The sequence below is a fragment of the Triticum aestivum genome, chromosome 6A, assembly GCF_018294505.1.
Source record: "Triticum aestivum cultivar Chinese Spring chromosome 6A, IWGSC CS RefSeq v2.1, whole genome shotgun sequence".
Classification (NCBI taxonomy): Eukaryota; Viridiplantae; Streptophyta; class Magnoliopsida; order Poales; family Poaceae; genus Triticum; species Triticum aestivum.
In genome coordinates this window covers 606,060,867-606,075,575 of record NC_057809.1, presented here as the reverse complement: position 1 = coordinate 606,075,575, position 14,709 = coordinate 606,060,867, and the positions used below count along the sequence as shown (strand labels likewise).

Genomic DNA, 14,709 nt, shown 5'->3' with positions numbered 1-14,709 from the left:
CCGTTCAAGACGCAGACACAGTTTTTTAGCTCGGGGCTCCGAGTTTGAATTTCTGAGGAGGTGCCAAATTGGGAACGGAACTTTGTATTCGGAACAAAACAATACCCTGCTTATTCATTCCCATCACAGATAATTATTCAGCTTACAACACATGGTGTCGTCGTCGTCCCGAGTCAGATAGACGAGAATGTAGCAAATTTAGCCCACAGGGCCGCAGGGAGACGTTGACAGTTACTGCTAAAAAAAAGCTAACCAATGGTTGAAATGATAGGAAAAAGGAAGAAAAAGAGACGGATCCGGTGTGCTCTTACTCGCTAATCAAACTACAAGACCGCGCCCTTCACCTTTGCTAGATGGAGATTGACAGAAGCAATGATTTTATTTTTTCTCTTCTCCTTTTCTAGTTGTAGCTGAGGACTTTTTGGCCCACTGCCTTCATGGCCATCTGACTTGCTGAAGTTCCGCAGCAGTATCTCCCAATCCATGGGAACTTTACATGAATTAGCACGATTGCTTGCACTATCTATGATCTCTTTCATATATCATATGGAACATCCCTTGAAGTCAGTGAACATTGTCATAGTTTCCAGTCATTCTTGTGCAAGTAAACCTTCATAGTTGATACTACTGTTTTCGATGAGAAATATTCCTGAGATTTCCACCCAGCCATCTACATCTACAATGGTTCAAATTCAATCAACAAATCATATGGATGAGATGATGTGTTCCCCTAGGATATCAATCACTTGGTACTTGGTACAAGCAGCAACTCAACACATTCTACAGTCAAGCAGGGGAGAGCAGAGCGGCTGCCCCTATAATGAAGCTTAACTTTGGCTCGCTTGACGCAGCTGTTTCTGAATTGCTTTCGGAACCTGATTTTTGTTGGCTTGCAGGGTTTGAATTCTGCGGAGGTGCCAAATGCTTCCAAATTAATTAAGATTCAGATATTAAATTTTAATTAAGGACAAAACGATGGTCTGCTTATTCAGTCGTTGGAGCAACTTCTTGACAAGCATCTTCCTTCCCGTTTGCCGAGCAACTTCTTGACAAGCAATTATAAGTGAGATTTGTATGGTTCTGTACGGATTATAAGAGAGGTTTGGACTTTGGAGAGCCCTATTTCTGTGTTGGCGGCAAACAATTGAGACTCTCGTTTATTTTCCCTTGAGATTTAATGTTGCCAAAGTGTTACATAAGTATTGCGGATCATCTGTTCGGTGATCTCCCACGGCACCAACCCGTGCATAGTTCTCCATTTTTAACCAATGAGAGGGGGGGTGGCGCACCAGGCACATCCAGTTTGGGCTCGCGCTGTACGGTATTTATTGTTTTAAACAAAAACACTTTTTATAAAAATGTCAACAAAAAAATCTAGTTGTATGGTTTTAAAGTGTGTGGACATTTTATAAAATTATGAATTTTCTTTCAAAAATCATCACGCATATATAAAATGTTGACGGTATGTGCAAAAATATCAGTGTGTATAAAAAAGTTCATCATGTATTGAAAAGGATTCTTCGTGTATCTAAAAATTGTTCATCATGTTTTTAAAATATTCAACATGTATTAAAAACTATTGCCATTTTACACAAAATGTTTACAATGTATTTGAAAATGTTTATATATAAGATTTTGGCTCATTAGTAAAAACAGGCAAAAATAAAAATAAATTAAATAAATTTTAAAAAAGAGAAAACATAAAAATTCAATCAATAAACCAAAAAAGCTGACAAGAATCAATAGAGAATAGACTGAGAAAAACCAAAAAATAAGCGAGTGAAAAACAAAGACCACAAAAAAAACAGTTGAAATTGGCGAGACCAGAATGTACAGATCATCTGTGTTCAATGACTTTTTTCTTTCTTAGTAAAGGCATCCAAAGGCATCTTAAATCAGATTAATATCAAGGAAAACAAAAACTAGTACAATGTAAAGACAACACAATGTAGAACGAGCAGTAAAAAATAAATTACATCGAAAATCATAATAACCTTCTTCTTCCTCGATTGTACGGTGTCCGATGCAGACTAAAAATTACAATAAACTAATAGTAAAGGACATGTTTACCTACAAATGCTATCACTGTACCAGGCTTTGAAGACCGCAATAGCCACTCGACCCTTGAGGCGAGATTTATAAATCACTGAAGCAACGTTGGTTGGAGCATCACCCCACGTAGTTCACAGGGTTGAAGAATGAAGAATCCGGACCATGTCATAGAACAACATGGAGGAAGATGTCAAAACCGCTGCACCAATAGCCAGCCATAACTCTCCTTGAAAAACACATACAACTGCTAATATCTGATGGGAACCAACAGATCCGAGGACACAAACTCTCACAGACCCTCCGTCGATGCCGGATCAGATGCCGTCGAGTTAGGGAGAGATCGAAGAAACCTTATTCCAACATGTTATGCCACCAACAACTCGTCGATGTTCCTAGGGGAACAAAAACCTAAGGACAAGAAAATGAGACATGTGAGCACCACTCCTCTTGCCGCCAATGAGGGCACCAGACAAGGAAGAGAAGGGGGGTTGAGGCCGCAATGTGTAGAGAAGCTATGGCGGCAACAGCTAGGATTGGCAAAAGCTGATAGTTGTTGATGACCAGAAGTGACTATTCGAAGCTATTAGCATCGGATAGGATTTTGCCGATGAATTCTTGTTAAGTTCAACGTCTTGGTGGAGGTTGTGTGACGGCGGCGATACCCTTTAGTAGGAATGATGTCTCCCACGTTTAATCCCTGTTCTGGTGGTGTGTCCAATGTTATTGGAGGGTGTGTGAAGGTGTGTCTTCGTCCGATTTCCCAGGATTCGGTCGGTGTTGATCTTCGGTGGATCTCTTTTGGATACAGTCTTCGTTTTATGTGTTTACATATTTGATCTTTTCAATTTGCGAGTCACTTCAACGGTGCTAGTTCGCTGGTCCTTGAGGCCTTAGCACGATGACTTTGAACTGTCTACTACAACAAAGTTTGCTAAGCTCCAGTGAGGGAAAAGCGATGATGGTGGCACATCTTCGACTCGCTTCAGCACTTTTATTCATTGCTACGTGGTCCATGGACCTTATTGTAAAATTATTATAGTTGGCGTTCATGATTGATTATGAATGTGTTTAAAGTTTCTTGAAAAACAAAATTAGAATTTCCCCGAAGAATGACAATGGGAAGAAAGGAAGAAGACGACGAGTTAAAGTGGGCCAAAAGAAAATTATTTTGGCCCATTATACAGCAGGGCTATGCATTTTTCGCAGTGTGGATGGGCCTTCTCTTGCTGCTGCTCCTCTTGGGGAGGAGGTTCCGTGTCGTCTCGTATTGCTAAGCAAACCCCTCTTCCCGTCTCTCCCCACCCGCCGCCGCCACCATGGACGCCGGCGACCCCTCCACCTCGCTCGCCGTCACCGCGGTGGACGCGCTCCAGAGCAGCGCCAAGAAGAAGCCGGCCCCCAAGCGCTTCATCCACACCCCGATCCCGGTCTCCATCCTCAACGACCCCACCCTCGCCGCCGCCGCCACCTCGCTCCTCCCGGCCGCCTACAACTTCGAGCTCCACAAGACGGCGCACCGCATCCGCTCCTCGGGCGCGCGCCGCGCCGCGCTGCAGCTCCCGGAGGGCCTGCTCCTCTTCTCGCTGCCCCTCTCCCACCTCCTCGGCCCCTTCCTCGCCGAGGACCCCTCCAACGACGTCCTCATCCTCGCCGACCCCACCTACGGCGCCTGCTGCCTCGGCGACCGCCCCGCCAAGGCCCTCGCCGCCGACCTCCTCGTCCACTACGGCCACTCCTGCCTCGTCCCCGTCACATCCTCACTCCTCCCCGTGCTCTACGTCTTCGTCGAGATCCGCGTCGACGCGCTCCGCCTCGCCGCCGCCGTCCGGGGCGCCTTCCCGGACCCTGACGCCGCGCCCCGCCTCGCTCTCGCCGGCACCGTGCAGTTCATCGCCGCGGTGCACGCGGCGCGCGAGATGCTCACGCGGGACGGCTACCGCGACATCGTTGTGCCGCAGGCCAAGCCGCTCTCTGCCGGCGAGATCCTCGGGTGTACGGCGCCTACGCTGAAGAAGGCGGAGGGGGTGGGCGTGGTGGTGTTCGTCGCCGATGGCAGGTTCCACCTCGAGGCCTTCATGATTGCCAACCCTGCGGTGAAGGCCTACCGGTTCGATCCCTTTCTTGGTGTGCTTGTGCTGGAGGAGTATGACCATGTTGGGATGAAGCAGGCGAGGAAGGAGGCGGTGCTGGCGGCGAGGAAGGCCAAGAGCTGGGGGGTTGTGCTCGGCACGCTGGGCCGCCAGGGGAGCTTGAAGGTTCTTGACCGGGTGGTGGAGCATCTGGAGGAGAAAGGTTTGGAACACACGGTGGTGCTCATGTCGGAGCTCTCCCCGACGAGGATGGAGCTATTCGGGGATTCTGTGGATGCATGGGTGCAGATTGCGTGCCCTCGGTTGTCGATCGATTGGGGGGAGGGGTTCAAGAGGCCGGTGCTGACAACATTTGAGTTTGATGTTGCACTGGGGTATGTTCCTGGGTGGTGGGAGAAGGGGAGTAGGCAAAATGGCGGTGGTGGAGGTGGCAGTGGGTGCTGTTCAGGATCAGGAACTTGTGGAAATGGTGATTGTAGTAGTGGTGATTGTGGTGGAGATGATTTTGGAGGGGAATACCCGATGGATTACTACTCGCAGGACGGGGGTGATTGGAATGGCTGCTACATGAAGAAGAAGCCCTCCACTGGCGAGAGAAAGTCGCGAGTTCGAATCGGTAATTGCTTGAAAAAATCATAGTAGCTTACATACAATTCGGTTCTGTTCTTTCCTTGCACATTATGGCACTGATTCCTTGTATTATTAACACACGTCTTGCATTTAGCATTTGTCAGTTTCAGTGACATTTCCATAGGTTTAAGTAACCAGTTTAAATTGACAAGCTATGAATAGATACACATCTTGCCATAGAGCGGATTTTTGCATGGTAATTTCAGTGAATTGTCGTGTTCTTTTGCAGAAAGGCATAAGTGAAATGAAAGAGAAATATTTCAAGAAAACCTAGGCTTCTCTGAATTGTGCTCATATCTAACACTAACAGTATACTGTAAGTCTGTAAAGATTTCTCTTGATGTTATTGTTTAGCATAGTCGGTATAGAGAGAAATAGGAACGTTAGTTAGTTTCCGAAGAGGATTGGAGGGGAATGAGGAGGATTTTGACTTATCATGGATTTAATACCCCTCGATCCTCACCAAACCGAATAAGGCCTCAGGTGCATAACTCTGGTTTGTTTATGAATCCATGTTTGAGAATTAAGATTCTGTCCTAACTATTGTGTGTACTTTCTTAGGGACGTAGGGTAATATTTGCAAGTATTTGTACACATCTTGCATGAATTGGTCTGGCGCAACTTTGCTCACTGGTTTATTCATTAACAAAATCCTGCATGATCAGTCGTGTCGACACAAAATTTCTACTATGTGTTATATTGGTCTATGGTCATTTATATTCATCAATTCTAATTAGCAGGCAGCAGTGTCCAAGTCGAGGAGAAGCAATGAAATAAAATGTTGTTGAGGTCACGGAAGCCAACTGAGATATCTAGAACCTTCTTGGCTCCAGAATTTTTGACACCAGACTTCAATCTTGGCATCGTCATTCTTCACGCAACGCAACAGAGGACAAACTTAGCCAGTGCTGACAGGCCCTTTTATAAGCACCAAAATACTCGGAGCTCCTTTATCATCAAACAACCCAATGTACGATGTTGTTCGCTGCTGTGGTACCGTTGCTGTATACTGGGATGTAATGTATATTTATTTTCCCTGCATCATTACTGTATACTTGTGTATCGTTTACTGCTGAATCTTTGGCCCAGGTTATCAGACTATTAAGTTTTGATACTGCAAAATCTTCACATCATCGTTCTATAAGCATCAGAATACTATATGCTTCTTTTTATCAAACAACCCAGATACGCATACCTGTTTATTTAGATTTCTATAGAACTTCAAGCTGATATTCGACTAGGATAAAAGCCAATGCCAATTTTTGTTGGTGGCGTGGTGCAGGGACGCTTATGAGTGGCTCTCGCCCTACCCAGCTTTAGCTTATTTTGACAGCCCAACCTAAAATTTTATTCTAAAAATAATAATGAAGGATTAGCTAGTACAACCTCCATCTGGAATTAACCGTCTGAAATTAGTGTATCAAGAGCCTGTTCGGTTTCTATCCGCTCCCGTGACTCACCTCCCGGGGCGGAGCAGGCTACTGCAGTTTTTTATGGAGCTGCTCAAACCGAGCTCCGCAGCTCCGGAGAGTGGAGCAGAGAGATTCCAAACAGGGCCCTAGACGCATAGAAGTAGGCTTTAGAATGGAAGTTTACGTTGGTCTGCTAGAATAAAACGGGTAGGGGTAGCTTATTTTGACAGCCACCCATAATCCTCAAAATAAATGGCCTTAAGTTGCAGTTGCAGTGTCGGAGTACTGGGCCACGGGTAGGCCAACCCAAGCCTCAGAACCTTTCAAGACATCGGGGGAGGCTGCGCCCCTCAAGACCCCAGGACGAGGAACCGCCTTCAAGAAGTCAACGGCAAGATGGCCGACTGACCACTCACGGCCGAGTCCCAGGGACGACTTCAAGGAGAGCCGACTTCCAGAGAAGCCGGCTTCGGGAGTCGGCCTGCGACTCCAACAAACCCCATGACTTCATCAAAGGGGACGGGGCATGGGCGTGGCTACAGAGAAGCCTACCCCCGTCCCTTACCAAGGGCAGGCATGGCCACAGCACGCCGTACCCCGGAAGATCTCCGTGCGGCATGGCATTGTTGCCATGTCGGCCCTGACATCAGCACCACAGGGCCGAATTCTGCACCCACGACGGCTTGTCTATACGGCCTAGAGGTAGCAGGCCCCACCAGTCAGTGAGACCTCGGGGACGGCAGGAGAACCACCAGTCGGACCCGTCGGGAGTCGGCCCGGGGAGGTCGGCCGAGCCCTCCCCCGGGGCCCACGCGCCATTAATCAAGATGTGATGGGGAGTGGCAACAGTGATCGCCCGCCAGGCGGCGGGGCTGTTGCCACGACCTCATGATCAAGCCCTCGTCATCAGAAGCACGGCTACAGTAATCAGCAGCCGGCAAGACCCGCCCGCGGCGGACGCGGCCTGTCGGCTCCGTACCAGACCAGCCGGCGGGCCCCAGCGGTCGGCAGAGAAGACGGAGGCCAGAGGCACTGACGGCTGGGCCCGCGACCAGCCGAATTACTATTGTACCCCTGGGGGGTAGGCCTATATAAACCCCCCAGGGCACCCATGCAAAGGGTTGGAACCCATTAGCTTTAGACCAGATCATATAGAAGGGAGAGAGCTAGCCTTGCCCTCTCCTACCTCCAAGAAACAGCTCAAGGAGCAACCGTGTGAACACTTGGCCATAGTGATCATGCGGAGACCCCGCAGAGCAGCAGTAGGGGTATTATCTCCTCGGAGAGCCCCGAAGCTGGGTAAGATTCGCCGGCGTGCATGTCTTCGCCTCATCACGTTTCCAGGCACCGGCGACGTTCTACTCGCCCCACCATGATAAGTCATCCTTTGGCATATGTCGCACCAAACCCCCGACATTTGGCGCCCACCGTGGGGCGTGGTGCACCGCCGTCCGGAGATCTGTTCTAGACGGCAACCCTTTTCCTCCCTGGCGAGCGCAGCCAGCCAGGCACGCCAGACGGAGTTTGCACCGACGCGCTAAGCGGCGTTGAGATCGCCTGCGCGGCCAGCTCCTTGGCCGAACTTGTCGGCAAGGTCCTCCTCTCCGACGAACCTGCGTCCGACGCAGGCACGGGCGGCCCCGAGAACCTCCTCGCGGGCCTCCTCGACCAACTCCACGTTTCCGGCGAGCCCGCCGTAGACTTGGAGTCCGTAGGCTCCACCGACCCGATGCTGGTCGACTCCGACACCGCGTCGCTCGACGCGTTCCCCACCAATGTGGTGGTCTACGACGAACCTCTCCCTCGCGCGGAGAGCAACGGAAGCACTGTCACCGAGGTGCTAGTCATCAGTCATGACGAGCTTCCCGGCGGAGGAGCGCACGACTCACTCGGCGTGGTGCTGCAAGACCTAACTGCACCCATTCCGGAAGACGCTGACGCAGAGACGTTGGAGGCGCCCCGCCTTCAGCTCGTTGAAGGCGCGAAGAAGCTGGCCAGCATGAGGCGCTTGTCAGAAGCCTACCAGCGGGAGATGGATCGCGCCGTCGGCGGCTCGCCGGCCCCGGCGGGGCCCAGCCGCCTTGGCGCGGTCCAGCAGCGCGGCGTAGCCATCGCCAACCTGTCTGGGGCAGGCCGCCCTGTGTACGCTACACCAGCGGAGAACATCCGAGCCCCCAGGCAGCGGCGAATGAGCTGGACAATTTCGAGGGCGAAGAACGCCGCCTCATGATGGAGCGAGTCCAGCGGCTCCTCAACGCGGCTGCCGCGCAGAACGAGGCCGGCTGCCGCACGGAAGCGCCTCAACGGCCCAACGATGACCTTCACCGAGATCAAGGCGCGACGTCTCGGACGCCGACTGGCGGCGCCCGAGGAAGAAGAGACAAGGAGCCGGCTGTCAGCCACAGTCGGACTCGCATCACCATAGAGCGTGACCGAGACGGCCGCCCAAGAGCAGTGGAACGACGGGACGACTGTCCGCCTCCCCCTCCCCGCAAGGAGAGGCTAGTCTCCCCACCGCCTGTTGACCATCCGACTCTCGATGATCGCCTTGGCCGCCGAGAAGGAGTTGGAGAGAATGACGCCCGCCACCGGATCGATCGACTTCACCGATCCTTAGCGCTGGAAGAAGAAGACGAGCTGGGTCCACCTTGTTTCGGGCCCCGCATTCGGGACGAGCCCTTTCCCAGAGGGTTCACGCTCCCAAGAGACACGCCCAAGTATACCGGCTCCGTGAAGCCGGAAGACTGACTAGTCGACTACTCCACGGCTGTCAGCATAGCAAACGGCAACAAGCGTGTCGCCGTAAAGTATGTTCCGCTCATGCTCCAGGGCACGGCCCGGACATGGCTGAATAGCCTAAAGCCCCGCAGCATCAACAGCTGGGTCGACTTCACCGAAGCATTCGTCTGCAACTTCACCAGCACGTACAAGCGCCCTCCCAAACCTCGTCAGCTCTCCTTGTGCGTGCAAGGCCCCGACGAGTCGACTCGTGACTACCTCACGCATTGGGCCGAGCTTCGGAACTCCTGCAAGGGCGTGCACGAGGTGCAGGCCATCGAGTACTTCACAGCTGGGTGCAGAGAAGGCACCCTCCTCAAGCACAAACTCTTTTGCGACGAGCCAGAAACCCTCGACGAGCTGCTGATCATAGCGGACAAGTACGCCACGGCCGACTCCTCCATGAAGGCGGAGATTCAAATTAGCACAACTGGCAAAGTGGTCCCTCAAGCTCCAAGAACTCCAGCGGCAGACGCCGGCTGGCGACAACAGCAGGGCGACCACAAGCGCAAGGCCCCGGAGCCGGCAGGTCGCGACCGTTGAAGCCCAACAGGCAGATGAGCAGCCCCCGCCCAAGCGACAGAAAGGCGGCAAGCCAAACTGGTTGCCGGCCTTCTCCTATGAGCAGACCTTGGATGGACCTTGCAAGTTCCACAGTGGCGCAAAGCCATCGAATCACACCACCCAGAAGTGCCACTGGCTCACCAGGATCGCCAAGGGAGACGGCCTCCTGCCTCCCCCGCCTGCTGGGCAGCCGCCTCCGCCGCCGCCCCAGTAGCCGGCTGTCAGGCCAGTCGGCGCAGTACAAGACGAATACCCTGAAGAGCACGAAGCCTACGTGGTGTTTACCAGTGTGGCTGATGATCGACGCAGCAGGCGGCTGCAGCGACAAGAGGTGAACGCAGTAGCGTCGGAGACGCCAGAGTTAATGCACTGGTCTGAGAAGCCCATCAGCTGGAGCAGGGCTGACCACCCAGAAGTGATGCCGAGTTCGGGCTCCTATGCCTTGGTCCTGGATGCCACCTTTGCTACAGAAAGACGAGCCGCGCGTTTCTCGCGAGTTCTGATAGACGGTGGCAGCAGCATCAATATCCTGTACAAGGACACCATGGAGAAGTTAGAAATCAAGCAAAGACAGCTTCAGAACAGCCGAACTGCGTTCCATGGCATAGTTCCTGGGCTTTCCTGCTCGCCGATCGGCAAGATCCTGATGGACGTCCTCTTTGGGGACAAAGATCACTTCCGTAGAGAGTCTGTTTGGTTTAAGGTGGTGGACCTTGAGAGCCCATACCATGCGCTGCTTGGCCGACCCGCCTTGGCCAAGTTCATGGCGGTCCCCCACTACGCCTACCTCAAGATGAAGATGCCCAGTTCCAGGGGAATTCTGACTGTGGTTGGCGACTACCGGAAGTCGTCTGCTTGCGCGGCTGAGAGCAGTCGGCTGGCCGAGTCCCTGGTAATCGCGGCCGAGAAGCGGCTCCTCGAGCGAGTTGTGGCGATGGCCGGCAAACAGCCTGAGGTATCGCCCAACCCAAAAGAGTCGGAGGCTGAGGGTTCGTTCAAGCCGGCCAAAGAGACAAAGAAGATACCCTTGGATCCGGAGCACCCAGAGAGGTACGCCGTCGTAGGTGCAAACCTCGACGGCAAATAGGAAGGCGAGCTCGTCGATTTCCTCCATGAGAATCGGGACATCTTCGCATGGCCCCCCAAAGACATGCCAGGTGTACCGATGGAATTCGCCGAGCACAAGTTACATGTCCAATCTGATGCAAAGCCGGCCAGGCAGCCCCTGCGCCGCCTATCAGAAGAGAAGAGAAGAGTTGTCGGGGAAGAGATGGCCCGACTCTTAGCAGCCAGCTTCATTATGGAAGTGTTCTTTCCAGAATGGCTAGCAAATCCGGTCCTGGTACTGAAGAAGAACAAGCAGTGGCGAATGTGTATTGACTACACAAGCCTCAACAAGGCCTGCCCCAAGGACCCATTTGCTCTACGAAGAATCGATCAGGTGATAGACTCCACAGCCGAATGCGAGCTGTTGAGTTTTTTGGATGCATACTCAGGATATCACCAGATCAAGCTGAACCCGGCTGACAGACTGAAGACCGCCTTCATCACGCCGTTTGGAGCCTTCTGCTACCTCACCATGACGTTCGGCTTAAGGAATGCCGGCGCCACCTTTCAGCGTTGCATGCAGAAGTGCCTCCTTAAGAAGCTCGGCATGAACGCCCAAGTCTACGTAGACGACGTGGTGGTGAAGACGGAAAAGCGTGGAACACTGCTGGAAGACCTCAAGGAGACCTTTGAGAACCTGCACCGATTCCAGATCAAGCTCAACGCCGAGAAGTGTGTCTTCGGAGTACCAGCCGGCCAGCTCCTAGGCTTCCTGGTCTCTGAACGCGGCATAGAATGCAACCCAGTAAAAATCAAGGCCATTGAGAGAATGGAGGTACCCAGCCGACTGCTGGATGTGCAGAAGTTCACCGGCTGCTTGGCGTCCATCAGCCGATTCATCAGCCAGCTGGGCGAGAAAGCTCTCCCCTTATACCAACTCATGAAGAAGACCACTTTTTTCGAGTGGAACCATAAGGCGGACGAAGCTTTTCTCCAGTTGAAGAAGATGCTGACTACTCCACTGGTCCTGGCGGCTCCGACTCCAAAGGAACCTATACTCCTGTACATCGCCGCCACCAGCCGAGTAGTCAGCACGGTCATTGTAGTGGAACGCAACGAGATAGGCAAGGCGCTACCTGTCCAGAGACCGGTATATTACCTGAGCGAGGTACTGTAGACCTCCAAGCAGAACTACCCCCACTACCAGAAGATGTGCTATGGCGTACACTTTGCTGCCAAGAAATTGAAGCCTTACTTTCAAGAGCATCCAATCACGGTGGTCTGCACGGCCCCACTTGCCGAGATCATCGGTAGCCGAGATGCTTCTGGTCGAGTGGCCAAGTGGGCCATAGAGCTGGCTCCTTACACCATCCACTACCAGCCCCGCACCGCTATCAAGTCACAAGCACTGGCCGACTTCCTCGTCGACTGGGCCGAGACCCAGTACCTACCTCCAGCACCTGACTCCACCCATTGGCGGATGCATTTCGACGGCCCCAAGATGCGCACCGGCTTGGGAGCCGGTGTCGTCCTCACCTCTCCCAAAGGCAATAAGCTCAAATACGCGCTGCAAATCCACTTTGCCGCCTCCAACAATGTCACCGAGTACGAGGCGCTCATTCACGGGCTCCGGCTTGCCAAAGAACTTGGCATCCGTCGGATCTTGTGTTATGGTGACTCGGATTTAGTGGTCCAGCAATCATCTAGCGACTGGGACGCTAAAGATGCAAACATGGCGAGTTACCGTTTCCTCGTGCAGCAACTCAGCGGGTACTTCGAAGGGTGCGAGTTTCTCCATGTGCCAAGAAACGACAACGACCAAGCAGATGCCTTGGCGCGAATCGGCTCTACCCGCCAAGCAATACCATCTGGCATCGCCCTTCAACGCCTCCTCAAGCCGTCTGTCAAGCCTTCATCAGAATCAGACTCCATTTTTGTGCCGGCTCCTCCCGAAGATGTCGGATCCGACTCCAGAGCTCCAGCAGTCGGTACGGGGATTTTGGCAGATGACTCCAAAGCCGCCACAGTCGAACCCGGCCCGGGGACTGCGGTGGAGGACTCGAAGACTCCAGAACTTGGCCCAAGGACCGCGCCAGTCGGCCTGGGGACTTCATCAACCTAGCAAGCGGCTGTTGAATCCAACCCGCCGCCTCCCAGCCCAACCGCCCTCGTCCAAGTCGTAGTTCTGGCAGTCGAAGAAATAGCAGCACCCTCATGGGCCCAGCCCATCCTCAAATTCCTGGTGAACAAAGAGCTGCCGACTGATGAAACCTCAGCTCGGCAAATACAAGCCGGGCGGCAGCCTACACCATAGTCAACAGAGAGCTGGTCAGGCGCAGCATCACTGGTGTCTACCAGCGCTGCGTAGAGCCAGAGCAAGGCCAAGCGATTCTCAAAGACATCCATCAAGGCGAGTGCGGCCACCATGCGGCTTCAAGAGCACTCGTCGCCAAAGCCCTTCGACACGGCTTCTTCTGGACAACTGCCTTGGAAGAGGCCAAGGAGTTGGTCCAAAAATGCAAAGGCTGCCAGAAGTTCAGCTCCAAGCCGCACCAGCCAGTTTCTGCACTCAAGACCATCCCCATTGCCTGGCCTTTCGTAGTTTGGGGTCTAGACATGGTGGGACCATTCAAGACAGCACGAGGTGGTTTAACTCACTTACTTGTCGCAGTGGACAAGTTCACCAACTGGATAGAAGCAAAGCCAATCAAGAAGCTGAACGGTCCAACTGCCGTGACTTTCATCGCCGATATCACAATTCGGTACGGCATACCACACAGCATCATCACCGACAACGGCACAAATTTTGCCAAAGGCGCCTTGGCCCGTTTCTGCGCAACACAGGGCATCCGACTGGACCTAGCGTCCGTCGCCCATCCGCAGTCAAACGGCCAAGTGGAGCGAGCAAACGGCCTCATCCTGTCCGGCATCAAGCCTCGGCTGATCGAACCTCTGGAGCGCTCGGCTGGCTACTGGCTCGACGAGCTGCCAGTCGTCCTCTGGAGTCTGCGCATGACTCCAAACAAGTCAACTGGCTTCACGCCCTTCTTCCTCATCTACGGTGCCGAAGCCGTCATCCCAACGGACATAGAGTTTGACTCCCCACGAGTCACCATGTACACCGAGGAGGAAGCAGAAGAAGCACGACAAGACGGCGTCGATCTGCTGGAAGAGGGCCGGCTGTTGGCACTCAGCCGGTCCAGCATCTACCAACAGAGCCTGCGCCGATACCACAACAGGAAGGTCAGGCCAAGATCTTTCCAAGAAGGCGACCTTGTGCTCCGGCTGATCCAGCGAACAGCCGGCCAGCACAAGCTGTCGGCGCCTTGGGAAGGCCCTTTCATCATCAGCAAAGTACCGGGCAACGACTCCTACTACCTGATTGACGCTCAGAAGCCCCGAGCACGCAAGAGGGACGACTCCGGCAAGGAGACAGAGCGGCCATGGAATGCAAATCTCCTCCAAATTTTTTACAGTTGATGCAGTATGTACCATGCTACCTTTTGTATTAAAGTACCAAGACTTCGGGCCCCCCGAGACGAGCTCGGGGACTGCCCTCTTTTGTCTGTATGATAAAAATTATGCCTACAAGTATGTTACTCTTTGTCATGCCATTTGGCACCGGGCTCGACAAGTCGGCCCGGGGACTTGCCACCTTGCACTATGAAATGCTTCCTGCAGTCGGACAAGTAGTGTGTAAACGCCTAAACCGTCTCCTGTCAGAAGCCGCAGCTCGCAGAGCGACTGTACGGTGGGCAGCAGTAAGGTAGAATGGGCATTCGCATGAAAAATGGCTAAGGACTTAAAGCATAAAACATAGCTCAAGATAGCTTCTAGCCTTTTTCGCAAAACCGACTCTCGAATAGTCGGATTGCCGTCTTCTATCCAACTTGCTCAAAAAACTCTTGAAAACGGCTAAGTACTTGCTTTCCCAAAGTAGCCAAGCACTTGATCCAGCAACAGTCCGCAGAGCGGCTGTCCGATTGACAAGGAAGGCAACTAAGAGAAAGCGGCAAAGGAAAAAAGCCAAAAGAGCAATGAGCACGAAAAAGATAGAACTCGGATAAATATATTTACATAACATAGGCCCTTGGCCGAAATTTCGAGCAGAGGTTCAAAATACACCCCGCGGGTGG

At 52.8% G+C, this 14,709-nt stretch overlaps 1 protein-coding gene across 1 annotated transcript; it reads left to right on the top strand.

The window, feature by feature from the left end:
- The first annotated feature begins 3,285 nt into the window (after positions 1-3,285).
- Positions 3,286-5,916, top strand: LOC123128959 (2-(3-amino-3-carboxypropyl)histidine synthase subunit 1). The gene is made up of 2 exons (XM_044549082.1): positions 3,286-4,758; positions 5,513-5,916. The coding sequence occupies exons 1-2, from the start codon at positions 3,369-3,371 to the stop codon at positions 5,542-5,544; spliced, it is 1,422 nt and encodes a 473-aa protein (XP_044405017.1). The 5' UTR covers positions 3,286-3,368; the 3' UTR covers positions 5,545-5,916.
- The last annotated feature ends 8,793 nt before the right edge of the window (positions 5,917-14,709 follow it).

Coding starts and splice junctions, on each gene's coding strand:
- LOC123128959 (XM_044549082.1), top strand. CDS start 3,369: ATGGACGCCGGCGACCCCTCCACCTCGCTCGCCGTCACCGCGGTGGAC. Junction 4,759..5,512: donor AAAGTCGCGAGTTCGAATCG/GTAATTGCTTGA, acceptor TCTAATTAGCAG/GCAGCAGTGTCCAAGTCGAG.